General features: G+C 42.1%; 1 protein-coding gene across 3 annotated transcripts in view; it reads left to right on the plus strand.

Annotated features, from left to right (window-relative positions):
• The first annotated feature begins 449 nt into the window (after nt 1-449).
• RNF150 (ring finger protein 150) overlaps nt 450-17,859 on the plus strand; it is a 278,640-nt gene continuing 261,230 nt past the window's right edge. Inside the window, exon 1 of one of the 3 annotated variants that reach the window (XM_017848919.1) lies at nt 450-1,555. In XM_017848919.1, the coding sequence (XP_017704408.1) occupies nt 1,072-1,555 (484 nt within the window). In that variant the 5' untranslated portion in view covers nt 450-1,071. The remainder of the gene's footprint in view (nt 1,556-17,859) is intronic. The other 2 variants (XM_017848921.1, XM_017848920.1) reach the window with 2 other exon arrangements.

Consider the following 17,859-nt stretch of genomic DNA (forward strand, 5'->3'; position numbering starts at 1 on the left):
TCTACTGAACCAGAAGCTTTGTGGCAGCACCCATCAGTCTGAGCTTTAAAACTAAAGGTTTGATAGCCACTGTCCTAGGTATTCCAGAAGTAGCGTTGGAAGGACCTCGATACCAAACCACCTTACACTTTAGCCTTAGGATAGGTAATTAGGGAGCTCACGGCAGTACTTCCAGCAAACGGGAGGGTCGTTTACGAGACGCACATACATTTGCTAAATATAACACTCAGGAAGTTATTCCTGTACTCATAGGTCCAGGGGTCGCTTCCCCTTTATCCTCACCTGGATCAATTCGCCGATTGAGTTTGAATTTGAGACCCGGCAGGGGTCGCTGCTGCCCATAAAGAGAGACCAAGGGAACAGGGCAGGAGAATCCCAGGGGCTTTGACATCACACTAAGCTCCTCCTTGCACGCACACATTATACACACACACACAAACATACAGACACACACACACACGGACCGCGTACTCCGCTCTGCCCGCTCGCTCCCCGAGCCCGCCCCGCCCGCGGCAAGTGTGTGCCCAGGCGCAGCCACCAGCGAGGCCAGGAGCGCAGCGCCCACAGCCCGAGGGAACCTGCGCACGGCAGCAGCTGCTGTAGCCGGATCCGCGCGCCTCCGCGCTCAGTGGCGGCGGCCAGGACACCCGCGGCAGCACTCCGCACCGCAGCACCCCAGACTACGAGCAACCGTGACCGCCCCCGCCACCCTGCAAGTTCCTGGGCCCCCGGCCACCCTTATGAGAGAAAGCGAAGCCGGGCGAAGGAGCAGGACGCTCGGCAGCAGGACTCCTCTGCAAGCTCCGCGGGCCTTCTGTTCCCGCGTCCCCGGGCGCCCAAGAAGCAAAATGCAACTGCCGCGCTACGGCTGAGAGGGGAAGGGGCCAGCGCCATCCGCTCGCCCGGAATCCGGTCCCCGCGGCGGCTGCGCGTCCCGGCCGCGGCCCCTCGGGCCCGGGAGTGAGCAGCAGCAAGAGGAGAGGCGGCCGGCCCGGGGTTGGCCGGGGCTGGGGAGGAGGGACGGGGCGGAGGGAGGGCGCGGGGGCGGGGAGGGGGCCCCGGCGGATAAAGATGGCAATGTCTCTCATCCAAGCGTGCTGCAGTCTGGCTCTCTCAACATGGCTGCTTTCCTTTTGTTTCGTGCATCTGCTCTGCCTGGACTTTACAGTGGCCGAGAAGGAGGAATGGTACACCGCCTTCGTGAACATCACCTACGCGGAGCCCGCGCCGGACCCCGGGGCCGGGGCGGCGGGCGGCGGGGGCGCGGAGCTGCACACGGAGAAGACGGAGTGCGGGCGCTACGGGGAGCACTCGCCTAAGCAGGACGCCCGCGGGGAGGTGGTCATGGCCAGCTCGGCCCACGACCGCCTGGCCTGCGACCCCAACACCAAGTTCCCCGCCCCGACACACGGCAAGAACTGGATAGCCCTCATCCCCAAGGGCAACTGCACGTACAGGGATAAGATCCGAAACGCATTCCTGCAGAACGCCTCCGCGGTGGTCATCTTCAATGTGGGCTCCAACACCAACGAGACCATCACCATGCCCCACGCGGGTGAGTGGCCCAGCTGGCGCGGGGGAGGGGAGCCGGCGGGGACGGAGGTGCCTAGAGGGATCCAGCGTCTGCCTCCAGACTCCTTCTGGGAAGTCCGTGCGGCGCGGAAACCGTGTCTAGGTTCCCTGGACTGATTAAGTTTTGCTCCGCGGCACTTGGGGGGCTTACAAAGAGGAGAAGATGAACTGTATTGGGGAGGGGAGAGGCTGCCAGAGAGCTTGGCATAGCGCCACTTGGACAAGGGTTCAACGTGGCGGGTAACTTTTCCTAGGGGGCCCTGGAAGGTGGGGTTTGGAGGGCAGGGCTCCTATACTGTTCTAGGTTAGTGACCGGCCAAGCACCTGTTTGGAACAAGCAGATCTGATAACACAGCACCGCTCTTGGGTCTGTGCATCAGGTATACCCTGATGCAGGCGTCCCTGTATAGCAAGAGAGGAGTAGGGTTACCTGCTGGCAGCTCACCACCGCGAACTTGCTCTTGAGGTTTCATCTCTTCGTGGGAGAGTTTCCCCTTCTGGGTTTACGCACTGCATTAACCATATTAAAAATACTATGCTCTGCCAGGCTGTCATCCAGAGAAACTGACAGGTGGCCACGATGGTAAATAACAACAATCCTTAACAAGCCAAGAAGAGTGTGATGGTCCTAAAGTTATAATTACTTTTCTAATTTTTGCATTATCCTTTGCCTGATTGGGAGGTTAAATATGCTGAAGGTTTTCTTTCTGGCTAGAATGTAAGGGATTTCAGACTAGAGAGAGTAAGCTTTTGTTAATGATCGCAGGTACCAGGACTAGAAATGCATTACTGTCCCAAAACTCAATACCGCATATGCCTGACATAAGCAATGTTTCCTTGTAGGAACACCCTCCCCCCAAAAAAGCCATCCCCAGACTTGTTAACATAAGTCCATAAGCCACTAGTTTTAGCAGGCTAGCCTCCTTATGTCAGGGCTTGCTACTTGCATTTGTGTGCCTGAGAAGTGGGCCCTCCTTCCCCAGAGGGGTTTCTGGGCCAAGACTGTGGCATCCAGTGCCTGGAAGGAGGGGAGAAAAATGACAGATGCATTTTCTGAGTGGAGTCTCCTAATCAAAACATTATTTTCTTTAAAGCCCGGATTTGAACAAATAGTTACGCTGCTGAAATGGAACACCAAGCTCTGGCTACATTTGCAGGGGTGTTCTCTTTGGGGACAAGTTTCCATTCCGAGAGCTCATGTCACCTATTAGTGAAATATTCAATTGGTTTGCTTCCAGTAATCAACACCAGCTGTTTTAGTCAGGGAAATTTGTCAACCTTAACACAAACAGGTGGGGAGAAGAAATGTTCCACCCTTCTAAAACACAGGCCAGAAAAATGCAGTGTGTTGATTAATGAAGAGGAGAGGCAGTTACTTAGAAAAGTTACAATACAGCACTTTAAGAATACTCGATATATTTTCTTGAACTCGACAGTTTTCTAAGGGAAAAGATTGTACTCTAACCTTGAGTCATAAGAGCACTACTGAAACTTTGATATTCAAGGATGTTAAGGACTGTGGAAAGCACTTTAAGTCATGTAAAGTATCTTTAGATAAACATGTTACTTAATATTTAAAACCTCAATGGAGGAGGGGTGAAGGAGGCTTTGTTGTTGTTGTTGTTTAAACTCCAAGGAGATTGTTAGCTGGCTGTGAGATTCTTTAATTGTTTCTCTGTGCATGTGCATGAAATCTTAAATTCAACTTTGAACATAAAGTAAGAGGCATCATTTGTTCCTGTCTAAAAAGGTTCTCTAAAACTGCCAACACATTGGATCAATTAATGGCTTGCTTATTTTTAAAGAAAGCACTAAGCAGATTTCCCACACAAATGATGCTTGATTAAGACAGTGGGAGTAGAAGGTTTAGTAATACTGTAGTTTGAACATTAAAGGCAAAACAAATTGGAAATTGTCTATTATCTAATTGTTCTGTTTCCAAAAATGTATTCATGCTATATCTGCCAATAGCCAGGAAACTCCAAATTATCTTCTGACATTTTGCCACATTAGGAGACTCTGTGTTCACTTTAGTCAGAGGCTAGCATTGATTTCTGCTAGAGTGTCATTATGAGCAGATACATGACAGGGTAGCATGGCAAACCCTTGACTATACTCTGAAATTCTTCTGCCTAAATCTCAAACACCGCCAGCACTGGTCTGGATGTCAGTGTCTTCCATGTAGTCCAGATCTTGAAAGCTTTACTTTTTCTAGTTACATTTGAGGTCAGATTTCTAAATTCAGTTTGAGAAACCGCACATTTTAGGTGCTAATCAAATATTTTTGTTTTGTGAACTTGGTATACAATACCAGAGAATCTTTGTATTTGAACTTTTAAATTCAGTTTTCAAAAAGTTTTAAAAAATGCAAAAGCTGATGATATATCTGTCACCTTTGCTGTAGATCCTTTATTTTTGGAACTGATGGATTTCAGGTGAGGAGAAGGTCTGTATTTAGTGTTATGCAACCTATCGTTTAACATCTGTGCATTTGCATATCTTGAAATTCAATTAAATAGAATTGTTTTCTCCTTTTCATATACGTTTTCTGTTTTTTTCTTTTCCTGCTTAAATAATTTTGATTTTCTGCCACTTACGTAACTATGACTTCTCATTTAAAAAGACACCGCTTCTTCTGGGATAGACCAGTAGTCTTGCTTTATAACAAGTCACTTTTCTCCCCAGTATAACAGCTTTATTGAAATATAAACACACTCTGCAGTTCACTCATTTGAAGAATATATTTCAGTGGCTTTTAGTGTATTGACTGAGTTGTGCAGCCATCATCACTATCTAGTTCTAATAAGAAACCCTTGTATTTCCGCATTATTCCCCAACTCCCCATTATTCCCCAACTCCCAGCCCTAGGCTAATCTACATTCTGTCTTTATGTATTTAAATGCCTCTTTTGTACCTTTCATATAAAGGGAATCATGTAATATGTGGACTTCTGTGATTGGCCCCTTTGATTTAGCATAATCTTTCTAAGGTTCATTAAGGTTGTAGCATGCGTCAGTACTTAAACCCTTTTTATTGCCAAATAATATTTCATTGTATGGACATATCACATTTTGTGTATCTGTTCATCAAGTGATGGAAAATTACGTTGTTTCTACTTTTTTATTGTTACAAAAATAGTGCTATGAACATTCATGTACAAATTTTTGTGTGGACATTTATCTTGTTTATATACATTTATCTTGTTTATATATCTTGTTTATACCTAGGAGTAAGTAGAACTTCTGAGTCATATGGCAACTCTATAATTTAATCATTAGAGGACCTTCTAGACTGTTTTCCAAAGCAACTGCATCATTTCGCATTCCCACCAGCAGTGTTTGAGGGTTCCAGTTTCTCCACAGCCTCATCAACATTTGTTACTATCTTTTTTATTTTGTCCATTCAGGTGGATGTGAAGTGGTATCTTCATTTTGTTTTAAAGTTTCATTTCCCTGATGACTAATTGTTGCCTTTTTTTTTTTTTTTTTTTTTTTTGAGACGGAGCCTATGTCTGTTGCCCAGGCTGGAGTGCAGTGGTGCGATCTCGACTCACTGCAACCTCCGCCTCCCGGGTTCACTCCATTCTCCTGCCGAGTAGCTGGGACTACAGGCGCCCGCCACAAAGCCCGGCTAATTTTTTGTGTTTTTGGTAGAGATGGGGTTTCACCGGGTTAGCCAGGATGGTCTCGATTTCCTGATCTCGTGATCCGCCCGCCTCAGCCTCCCAAAGTGCTAGGATTACAGGCGTGAGCCACTGCGCCCGGCCTAATTGTTACTTTTTAACATACTCTTAATTCTTCCGCTTTTCATTTTATTCCCTTTCCCCCTATGCCCACCATTATTTATTCTTTTCCAGACTTTCAACTCATACACTTTTATCCTAGAGAAGAGAGAGAGTGATTAATAGAGAAAATCTGCTTCTCTCACTTTTTTTTAAAAGTCTATGGACCAGAGATTTATATGTCCCCTATTAAGGGACATAAGGCTATATCTTTAGTGCAAGAGCACCAAGAAGGCCATAGCAAAAAGCTATAGAGAAATGCATCTTCCAACTAGTAAAAGCCCCAGAAGTGAACTTTCATGTATAGGCAAAGTCTGTGAGACCCAAATTACCTCCTCAAAGCTGGTCTGATGCCTGCCTGTGAAGCTTCTTTCAGTGTACTCTAAGGAAATTGAAGATATCAGAAATTTCTAGAGGCAGTTTAGGGCGCTGCCTCTAGAAATAATTAGGAGTGTTGCCTCTAGAGCCAACCACTTGGATTTGTGTCCTGGTGGCACTACTTTCTCACTGTGTATCTTTGTGCAAGTTAGCCCCTCAGGTCTTGGGTTTCCTCATCTGTGAAGTGGAGGATAACACCATCTACCTCAATTGCTTGTTATGTGAATTAGATGGATTAATGCATGTACAGTGCTTAAATCTGTGGCTGGCACAAAACTGTAAAAAAATGTTAACCATTCTAAGCATTGGACTCAGTGACACACAGTGACATGCAGGAGCTACAGACTGGATCATCATACCTCTGAGGCTCGCTGAGTTCCTGGCAGCCTTGGGAAAGAACTCCTTATTTACCCTTTCATACTGAAGAGGCCAGAGCAGTAGTGCCAATTTTTTTGTGGCTCAGTGAGTTGAAACAGGGTGTTCCAGCTCCGTCTGATTGATGAACATTTAAGATTCTCCTATTGCATTTGTACTTTCTTTTTGACTTAAATTGAAATTTCATCATAGCAAGGGCATGTGTGATAAAAATGGTAGTCTGTATGCAGGCTGTTTGTGACTGAGTGGTGATGAGATAATGGTGTGGTTTTTTTTTTTTTTTCTTTTTTAAAGTGTGTGTTTGATATCTTTCTGTTTGTCTATTGCTAGTACATAGTCAACAGGAAATTAAACATCTAGCTGTCTAGGAAGAACTTTTGTGAGACTAGGTCCCTAAGAGCAACTTGGAGATAGAGGAAGGGAGGCAATGGTTACAGTAACTCTGGAGAACATGCTCGACTCTTGGAAAGGAGGAGCCTAGGATGGAGTGTATCTATGTATTCTAGACTTCTCCAAGGTTGGAGACAAAATGTAGTAGATCTACTGAGGCTCTTCCTCCATAGATGGGTGCTCAGAGTTCAGTGTATGGATTCATGCTACCTTTATGGCCATTACTTTGATTGCTGAAGTCTACCTATGTCTTCAATTCTGTTAAGGACCTAGCTGCTTTAATTTTAAAAAGTTGTTTTTTTTCTTCAGGACTCATTTTTCCAGAATATTTGTGTGTACTTTTGCTTTACATTTTCCTTTAAATGATAAGATTAGCTCTCTATTTTTTTTAGCATGCTGGGTAATAATAACATTGACCAAATAGTTCTTACTCTGTACCAGGCGTGTTCTAAGCACTTTATATGTATATAAATTTGATTCTCACAACAACATTGTGAAATAGTTACCCTTACTGTCTCCGTTTGATGGATGAGGAAACTGAGGCAAACTGTATGACTTGGTCATGCAGGCAGTAAGTGGTAGATCTCGGCTTGCAACCCAGGCGGTCTGTCTGCTGGTCTGTGCTGAGAGCTACAGCTCTGTGTACACTGTCAGCTTGAAAGGGTATTCTGAAGTCTAGATGTGGGCAGTGATTACTTAATCATAGATACAGGAAGCGATCTAAGGCTGATTTCCTGTTTCAGAGCATGTTAACAGATGCATTGTTGACTTGCAGAAATGCATCTCTATTACGTAATGGGAGAATGGGACCTTATGTTTGGGCCTCTTCTCTTCTGGACCTCCCTCTGATTCACCATTTGATTTTGAGTAAGTCACTTTTTCTGTTTTCACCCTCGGTTTTCTTTAGTTGATCTCTAAGAAGTATTTCAACTCTAAAATATATTCTTTATGTATTTAAACCTTAGAGTACTTCTAGTAAAATTCCCAATTTCTGGCTTCTTGATCAGAAAACCCTGTAACTGGGGCCTGCATTCCCCCATGGAAAGAGTAGCTGGAGCTGAGCAGTGGCTGGCTGTTCCCATGTGCCTTCCAGTTGGTCCAAGTCTCCATCACTTTTTACCATCTGGCTCTTTGCCTGCCGTGCTCATTTATGTTTCCCACCTCAACCCCAAGGTCACAGTGTTTGGGACTCCACCTTTATGGAGCCAAACTTGGGGTAGTAAGGAGAAGTTATGGAAAACAGACTTGGTTCAGCAAAGAAAAAGCAAATTCATAAGAATAGAAGTGTTTAGAGATGGAAGAGGTTTCCTTGAAAGGGTAAGCTTTCTGTGGCATTCAGCTTGAAACTGAATGGGAACATTGTGGAATTGCTGATCCCAGGACTTATGGATGGACTTCCAGTGGGTGACAGCTTTAAGAGCCTTCCCAAGCGTTGGGAGTATGTGATTCTCTATCATTTAGGTATTTAAGAAACATATTTTTTAAGAACCTCAGTTCTCACTTCATTTTTCTCTTAAGATACATACAGTCTGGCTATCATTTATGCTTGGTCTTGATCTTCCATGCCAAGATAATCTCACCTTCTCACTTAATATGCATGTATGTGTGTGTGTATTTATTTATTTTGCACTGAACTGTAACTCTTCACCTGTCTGTCTACTAGCAGAAATTCCAATAGCCAGGAATTCTAGACTCTGTTATTAAAAGCCATAATTCATCAAAGTGTTAAATAACATTGTTGGCGGTATAGCTTAAGATGACCCGAGCAAGAAACTGTATGACTTGTTTATACATTTTAGGTCATAGAAATACATATCTAGAGGATTGGGAAGGAATCTTACCTTCTGTCTTCTAATCCTTTAATAAGAATTCAATCATCATCTCTCCTAGTGGCTCTCTTAAAAATCTCCTGGCTTCTCAAAAAGGAAGTAATTTTATAACCATGAAGTCTGGAAAGGTCCAGAAAAAACCTGGAGCTTCTTATTTATAGCTCATTCTTCCAGTTTTCAGAAAACAGTGATTGTGCCTCTGATATGAAGTTAGTTTGTTTAGAAAACCAGTGTCAACTTTTGAAAAGTTAACCATTATTGTTGCTTAACCATTATTGTTTCATTTCTGGACATTAAGCAGCATGTAAAGAATTTAAGATTTTGATAACCCTGAAAGTCTTCAGTGTATCCCTAGAAGAAATATTTCATCTCAGCATTTTACTTGTTGCTGAGAGATTGCAGTGATGTTGGTATTGTGTATTTCATAATGTAATTTGACAGATGCTACATTTAAATTGAAATTCAAATCCTATGCAGATTATCTTAGTTCTTGGGGATTTTGGTGGTAATGTAAAACCCAAAGAAACAAGGCAGTGTTGTGCTGTGTAATTCTTCTACTAAGTTTCAATTTACAGTGGTTCTATTAAATAGAAACCTTGTCTACAGGTATAATATGACCTTTATTCTTATTTTAAACTTTGAGGTATTCATCGCTTGGCAGTTTAATGTATGGTAGGATAAATGTGCTTTGTATAATCGAAGCCAAAATATTAATGACCATGGTTAGATCTAGGTCTCAGTTTTCTATAATAAAAGAGGAAAAGTAAATTTATTTTAACATTTCACATTTGTAGTTATAAATCGCTTTCTGTAAGAGTCTTCACTTTTTTATTTCGCTCATTCCATAATATATAGCGGTATTTAGAAAAACATTTTCACTGAAAGTAAACGTCGTTTGTTAGAGAATTTAAGCTTATGCGTTGGCATGTTAGGCATTTTCATATTCAATTTGTGAACATTTATTTCATAATAGAGATTTTAAAAAATACAGAAATAATTCTGTATTAAATGTATTTGTTCATGTCTTTTCTAGTCAGACAGATATGAGTACATATATTAGGTAAGAAGGATTATCAGGAAATGTTGTTTCTTAACCGTTTCCATCTGGAATCTCTATTATAAATGGCTTTTTATGGGCAGAATCCACTTACACGCTATTGAAAACGCAAAGATTGGAGGTTTTTGGAGGGATTGTCAGGAGGCATACAAATGCCTTTTCCCCCTTTTTCTCTTTTCTGTTCCCCACTACCTACAGCAGATGTTCATCTGGACCATTCTGTAGCCATGCACTGATGAAACCCACATCAGAAATGTAACTCCAAATGACCCAAAGAATAGTGGATGAGGAAAGATGTTTTCCCCTTCATTTATCAGGAAGATACATGGAATGTTCTTCCTCCCAGAAATCCACAGAGCTGGCTGCCTCTTCAGTTCTCTCTATTAATGAGATCTTGTTAGGAAGGCACTCCCAGGCTACTCTTCTCTGAAGTAATGGCAGCCTCCTCCTGCTGGTCCCCAGCACACCCCTGCTGCATGTTACCCACTGTTAACATGTTTATTGTCTCCTCCCACCACAATGTAAGGGCCAGGTGAGGTGTCAGAGCCCCGGCATCAGAAAGTGGTAGACTTGTGGGGAGTAAGAAGAATTTACTGACAACAGTACAGGTTTGAAAAAAAAGTTTTATTAGATAGAAAGTTCACTGCATAAGCAGCAGAAGAGTGCAGTGGGGTGCCTCAGCAAGAGGGCTGAGCACACCACAGTGGATTTTTCCTTCAGGGTATTCATGGACCTTAAAGCGGGAGCTGAAGGGTAATTTGGTCCATATTAGCCATGTAGGTCCTGACAAATATTGTGGCACTATTCACAATAGCAAAGACTTGGAGCAAACCCAGATGTCCATCAGTGACAGACTGGATTAAGAAAATGTGGCACATAGACACCATGGAATACTATGCAGCCATAAAAAAGGATGAGTTCATGTCCTTTATAGGGACATCGATGAAGCTGGAAACCATCATTCTGAGCAAACTATCACAAGGACAGAAAACCAAACACTGCATGTTCTCACTCATAGGTGGGAATTGAACAATGAGAACACTTGGACACAGGGTGGGGAACATCACACACCGGGGTCTGTCGTGGGGTTGGGGGAGGGGGAGGAATAGCATTAGGAGATATACCTAATGTAAATGACGAGTTAGTGGGTGCAGCACACCAACATGGCACATGTATACATATGTAACAAACCTGCACATTGTGCACATGTACCCTAGAACTGAAAGTATAATTAAAAAAAGATTACATTTGTAGACATTTTGGTGCCTTGATGTCAGCAAGAGTTGCACAATGAGTTTCTATATGCATGCATTCTGTAGATGTATAGAAATTCTAGTTACTTAGAAATATTTTGGAAGGAAACCTGGAACCAGATGCTGGCTTTACATAATAGAGAAGTCTAATTACTTCTGAATTCCTTAGATAAGGAGTTTTGTCTCGGGATGGACTGCTTGATGGTTACCAGGTGATCTTTGTTCTTCTCAGTAGACTCCACAAGAGTGGGGCATTTAGACAATATTTTTGGTGCACAGTTAAGTTCCCCAATCCTAGAGCAGTCTCTGGCACACAGAAACTGCTCGGTACCTATTGCTAAATAACCTGGAAACTGGAAAGATGGACTGTTAATATGTTCATCTTTAATTTCATAAAAATATTCTATGCCATTAAATACTTTTTCTTAGCATTTGACTCATGAAGTGGGGAAAGTTCTAATTTGACTCTCCCATTACAAATGTTTATTCATCTTGTAGCATGTGGCATGAAATGGGTGCCTGGTTTCTGTTCTTGGTCTAAGGGGAAAAAGCCGTACTAGTAATAAGCAAAAGAACGTAGAGTGTCAAAAGGTTTGTAACCAAATGCAATTCTGTGCATGTGTTTACTGTCCTGCAGCTTTATGTATATAAAACCTTTTTCTTATTTTAAATGAAATACATACGCTATACAGAAATATTTGAAAATATAGAACATTTAAAAAGAGACAGTAAGAACCATCCATACTCTAATATTTTTTCATTACATTTACTTTTATCAAATGGGTAATATATTGCCGGTGTGTTTTGTAGCTGTTAAAATTTAATTGTACATTTTGAAATTTCCTTGGTTCTTCCAAGATGTTTCTGTGATGTTTCCACTTTTCTCTTACGTAAACAGTTCTGCAGTAAACATTCACATGTAGCTAAACATGAGTGCATATCCATGAATACTTCCTTAGTTCAAGTTCCAAAGTATGGGATTAGTCAAAGGCTATTGGTATGTAGCTGTAGAGCAGTTATCGTTTCTTTTATAATAGCCTGTATGGTGAAGTCTTCAGATGTTTGCTTACTCAGGAGCATGGTGCTCCTTTGACGGAGAAAAGACATCTGTCGGATGTTGGCAGTGCTGCTGCTGTGGGGTCCTGTCACAGCTTTTTAGCATTACTTTGCTCCAAGCTACACTATTTTGGCAGCTGAGGCAAGACACCAAAGGTGGCGAATCAGGAGAAATGAAGCGTCAGAGACAGAATCATCACGATTACAGATGGTGAAACTCCACGTCCTCCCTTACACTCCTCTGTGTCTGGGGGATGCTGAATGCAAATTGAACCAGCAGTTAGGAAACTCGGGTTTCAGTTGTGGCTCTCTCTCAAATTGGCTTTTCCGTTGGCAAGTCACTTCCCTCCTCTGGGGCTCATTTTCTTTCATTTGAAAATGGTGAGCAGGAGGCGTCTGGAGGGGAACTTGATTGAGCTCAGTGATCTCCACCCTGACCACATATTGGGATCACCTGGGGAGTTTAAAAGTTATGGCTGCCCAGATCCCACCTGCAGAGATTCTGATGTAAATGGTCTGTTGCAGGGAGGGGACTCCCCATTTGTTTCTAGAGTGCACTCAGGGCTGACAACCACTATGCAGGATGAACCTGAAATCTCCCTGAAGCTCTTATACCACATGGTTCTTTATTAATTATTTAAGGAAATGGTGTTTTTCCTTTGAAGGCATCAAAATCCTATGTGAATAGAATTTTAATTTTTCTAATTTCCCAAGAACTATAAGGCTCGAAATTATGAGGGTAGGGACAGTATTGCTTAAATCATGAATTAGTGATTCACTGATGATAACGGTTTTGGTGACCAGCAAGAAGGCAAACACATGAAAATGCAGCAAGTACAGGAAAGCCCACAAACTTCTGTAAAACAGTCAAGAAGGATACGATAATGAGTCAGAAGTGATTAGACCTTGTGATTTGATTGGGTGAAATTTCATCTATGTGCTAAATGTTGATTATTATAAGAGCAGTCCTCCGAGTTTAAGAGGTAGAGACACCGTGCTGTTTTTACTAAGTAGGAAGTACCCTCTTCTGCTCATGGTGGTTATCATTACCCATTTTGGGAGGCAGTATAGGGTAATGGTGAAAAAGAAGGTTCTGGTGCACGCTTGACCCGGTTCTGAGCCACTTGTGTAGGGAGACAGAAAGCAGCATAGGGTTGAGATAGCTGTCTGAAGTCATTCCCTTGGTGAGGATGAGCTTCCACTGTTCTGGGAAGAACTGCAAGTCCTGCTGGGCAGAGAGGGTCTGGGAGCTCAGGAAGCAAGTGTTTAGGCTTTGGAGTCCTCATCTGTAAAGTGAGCCTCCTATGCTATCCATCATAGGTGTTGTGTGTGACCTCTTACATTACATAATGCAGTAAAGGGGTGACTCTGAGCGTGTAATACATGAAAACTATAATTAGTGTCCACAGAAACACACTCTGAATCTGATCACATCTTATCACCATTGTTATCACCAACTGAGTCCAAGCTATCATGAGCTCTTGCCTGGACTGCCACTGTCACCTCTAGCTGGTGTTCAACTTCCCTTCCTGCCCCCTGCCATCTGCTGCCCATACAGCAACAGAATGAACTTCTGAAAATATAAATCAAAGGCAACCACTGCTCTGCTCAAATCTTGCAGGGATTCCCCATCATACTTGGAACCAAGTTAAAGTTCTTGCCATTGTTCTTAGGGCCCTCCGTGGTTTGGCCCCTGCTTCCTATCCAGCCCCTTTCCTACCCCGCTTCCCTCACTTACTACTTCCCAGCCCATTATGTCTTCTTGCTGGTCCCCAAATGCTCCCAGCCCAGAACCTTTGGAACCTCTTTTTCCAGATTTTTAAACAATAGTTTTTTATTCACATAGCAAACCATCATTTAAATATATCTTTATGCTTTTAGAATGATTCCCAAACAAGAAAGTCTAGTAGCCATTCATCTGTTTCTCTCATATTTAACCAACTCATTATTTTTTAAGTTCAGTTTGCTGTTGTGCCACTTGTACTCCAAGAGAAATGTCTTCCAGCAAAGTACAATTTGGCAGCGTTTTAGAATCATGGGGTTTTATTGCTCAAGTGAGCAGGAAGAGTACCCAGTCACCACCTTCGATTTTTTTTCAGATTCTCCTATCAGTCTTATTTACATCAGTCACCCTTTCCCATCATCATCACCCTTTGCCCCCTTCATCAGTTTTCCTGGCCAATGTGAAAATATTTCATCTGCTGTTCATTCTCTCTTCTCTTATTCTCCCTTATCTTATCACTACTTGAAATTTCTTTATAATTTCATTTGTGAATTTGTTCCACTATTGTCTGTCTCTCACATGGGAATATAAACTCCATGAGGGCATGGTTCTTGTCTTCTTAACAGCTGTATTTATAGAGACTGGCATAGAAAAGGCATCCAGTGTGTAGCTATTGAAAATATGAATGAATGATACAATATGTACCATCCATAATTCTCTGATGTACTGGTTACTTAAGGAATGAAGTAATGAATTTTTATTATATACACTTTGTCTGCCTTATATTGAGGGTATGGAAGGTAATATTTAATTTGAATGCTTAAAAACTTGATTCTATATCTTATGTTCAGCAGAGCTATTCTTGCTGGGACTGTGGTAAGAGATGCATCTACTCTCTAACCTGACTTTAACCCCTTATAAGGTACCTCCTGTTAGGCCCTTACCAGCTGCTGAGAATAGAGAAGTAGGAAAAGGGTGGTGCCCTGTGCCCTAAATCCTTAGGCTTCTCCTTAGGGCCGGTGGGAGGCCTGGAGCAGGAAGCCAGTTGTTATTTTCTGAGATCTTCTGTCATCATGCCAGTGTTTCTGAAGAGGCCTGGATGCCTACCTGTGAGTATTTACAATCAAATACTTTGCTTTGGAGGAGCTTTCTTTTGGATGTCAGCAGGGGGACTTTCTATAGATAACGGAGTAGATATGTCCTTTGGAGTCAGCTGTTATCAAACACAGAAAGTAATCTGAAAAAAGTAGTTGAACATAGTGCTGCCTGGATGATCTTACTGGGATTTGGGCATGTGGTAGACCAGATGCCTCAAGGGGTCCTGACTGTTGCTAGAAGGAATTGCATAGTTTGATAGTAAATCCTTCCTGTCCAGATGTGTTCTATTAATCTGTCTCTGTGTATATGGACTGCTTCATTCCAGAAAATGGAAGAATTTAAAATCAGTGGGCCAGAAAGAGGATGTCAGAATTCCTCTAAATGAAGGAAATAGCAAATGACAAACGATCAGTGAGGTAAGTCAGGTTGTAACCTTTTGAGCAATGAGAGAACTATGAGAAATCTCAAGTTTTCTCCTTAAACCATAATGGCATTAGTTAAAAGTAGCATTAGTCTTTTGTTATAGTAATTTAAGTGTGCTCCAAAATGAATTTAATCTCCTGTGTATATGGCTGGGCACAGTGCCTCATGTCTGTAATCCTTGCACTTTGAGAGGCCTAGACGAGCAGATCACCTAAGTTCAGAAGTTTGAGATCAGCCTGGCCAACAAGGCAAAACCCTGTTTCTACTAAAAATACAAAAATTAGCTGGGCATGGTGGTGGGTGCCTCTAGTCCCAGCTACCTGGGAGGCTGAGGCAGGAGAATTGCTTGAACCCAGGAGTCAGAGGCTGTAGTGAGCCGAGATCGAGCCACTATACTCCAGCCTGGGCGACAGAGTAAGACCCTGTCTCTAAAATCAACCAATCAATCAATCAAACAAACAAACAAACAAACAGAAAAACATATAGCTCAAACTTTAGGCCATGATTGGTGGATTGATTTAGCAACTGAAATGGAGCACCACTTTGCAAAGGAATGGTGACCCTGAAATAGGCCATTACCTTGCCTGGCCAGTTTGGTAGCCACCATATTGCTTAAAAGAAATGTTTTGTCGTGCAGGTAGGCTGATTGGGGCCCAGTGTTTTGAGCATTTTTCTACAGCCATATGTGACTGGGTAAGCCTTAGTCCCAAATTCCATTCATCTTTTTGGAGGAAAGGTAAAGCAAACATACTACCCTTCTGTTAATAGCAGGCAGTTTGAATAGATACTGTCTCAACACCATGTAGTAAGTCTTCCAGAAGGGTACAGTATTTGCAGTTATTTGAAGTGCTCCAGACTTAGAAAAACCTGAGAGAGAAGGAACCCAGGAACATTCAAAACCTATGTTCAACTGCCAAGGTCATAGGATAGCGGGCTCAGATGCAGGTGGGTATGACGGAACCTTCTCCAACTGCCAGTGACTATTGTCTAAACAGCCCACCGATTGTCAAAGTCAGACCCTGCCTCAGCATTCATGAGTTTGGGGCCATATAGCAGGTCTGACACTAGCTCCCCAGGAGACAGAGCTTGTGTGGCTCTGGTAAGAGCCTTAAGTGTGATGACCAAATGATATTGGGGGGCAAGGGGCTGTCAGCAGCCACTGTGAGGGACAGATTGGCAATTCTAAATAGCCATTGAGCTCTATGTCTCACACAGTGTCTTTTCTCTTCTCTTGGGAGAACATACTACCGAGGAAAAAGTTTTTCATTTTTTGAATAAGCCAAGGCTTCTTTCTACAAATCACCCCTTCCAGTTCCAGACTTATTTGTTAAATTCATCACCTTATTCACTAGAGGAACTCAGCAAATCTTTGTTGGATGGAATACGTAATAGAAGGAAGAGAATTGCCATTTGTTCTGAACACACAGACTCCGGGCACTGCATTAGGTGTCTTCCATACTTCACTCCTTTCACAGACCCTGTGAGTTGGATACTTTGCCCAAAGTTACAGATGGTGAAAAGCAAAACTGGGATTTTAATCCAGAGCTATTTCTTACACAGTCATGCATTGCTTAATGACGTGGACACATTCTGAGAAATGTATCATTAGGCAATTTTATTATTGTATGAACATTGTAGTGTTCTAGATGTTATAAATGATGTACAACAGACTATACCATATACATTTGTTCTAGATGGTACAGTTTGTTGCACATCTAGGATGTAGGTTATAGCCTATTTCTTTTAGGTTAAACAAACCTGTATAGCATGTTTATACCACATGTATAAACATGTCTAAACATAGAAGAATTACAGTAAAAATAGGGCCTAATTCACTGTCTGGAAACATTGTTTCCCACAAAGTTAACAATAATTTGCCATTGTTATTAGATATATATTTGTAGCAATGCAATTCTTTGTGTTGCACAAGAAACACTTCTTAGTGCAAGTTGTAAATTATTATGGATCTAATTATTCCACAAGTCAAGCCTTGCCACCTACGGATATGGTAATGTCTTTTGTACATATAGATATATATATTTATTATACTAAAAGTTCTGGGATACATGAGCAGAACCTGCAGGTTTGTTACATAGGTATATACATGTGCATGGTGGTTTGCTGGACCCATCAACCCATCATCTATATTAGGTATTTCTCCTAATGTTGTATCTCCCCTAGTCCCCCCACCCCATGACAGGCCCCGGTGTGTGATGTTCCACTCCCTGTGTCCATGTGTTCTCATTGTTCAACCCCCACTTATGAGTGAGAACGTGCGATGTTTGGTTTTCTGTTCCTGTGTTTGCTGAGAATAATGGTTTCCAGTTTCATCCATGTTCCTGCAAAGGTCATGAACTCATCATTTTTTTTGGCTGCATACTATTTCGTGGTATATATGTGCCACATTTTCTTTATCCAGTCTGTCATTGATGGACATGTGGATTGGTTCCAAGTCTTTGCTACTGTGAATAGTGCTGAAATAAACATATGTCTGCATGTGTTTTTATAGTAGAATGATTTATAATCCTTTGGGTATGTACCCGTAATGGGATTGCTGAGTCAAATTGTATTTCTGGTTCTAGATCCTTGAGGAATTGCCACACTGTCTTCCACAATGGTTGAACTAATTTACACTCCCACCAACAGTGTAAAAGTGTTCCTATTTCTCCACATCCTCTCCAGCATCTGTTGTTTCTTGACTTTTTAATGATTGCCATTCTAACTGGCATGAGATGGTATCTCATTGTGATTTTGACTTGCATTTCTCTAATGACCAGTGATGATGAGCTTTTTTTCATATGTTTGTTGGCTGCATAAATGTCTTCTTTAGAGAAGTGTCTGTTCATATCCTTCGCCCACTTTGTTTGTTTTTTTTTTTTTTTTTTGTAAATTTTTTTAAGTTCCTTGTAGATTCTGGATATTAG

The sequence above is a fragment of the Rhinopithecus bieti genome, unplaced genomic scaffold (assembly GCF_001698545.2).
Source record: "Rhinopithecus bieti isolate Rb0 unplaced genomic scaffold, ASM169854v2 scaffold_28163, whole genome shotgun sequence".
Lineage (NCBI taxonomy): Eukaryota > Metazoa > Chordata > Mammalia > Primates > Cercopithecidae > Rhinopithecus > Rhinopithecus bieti.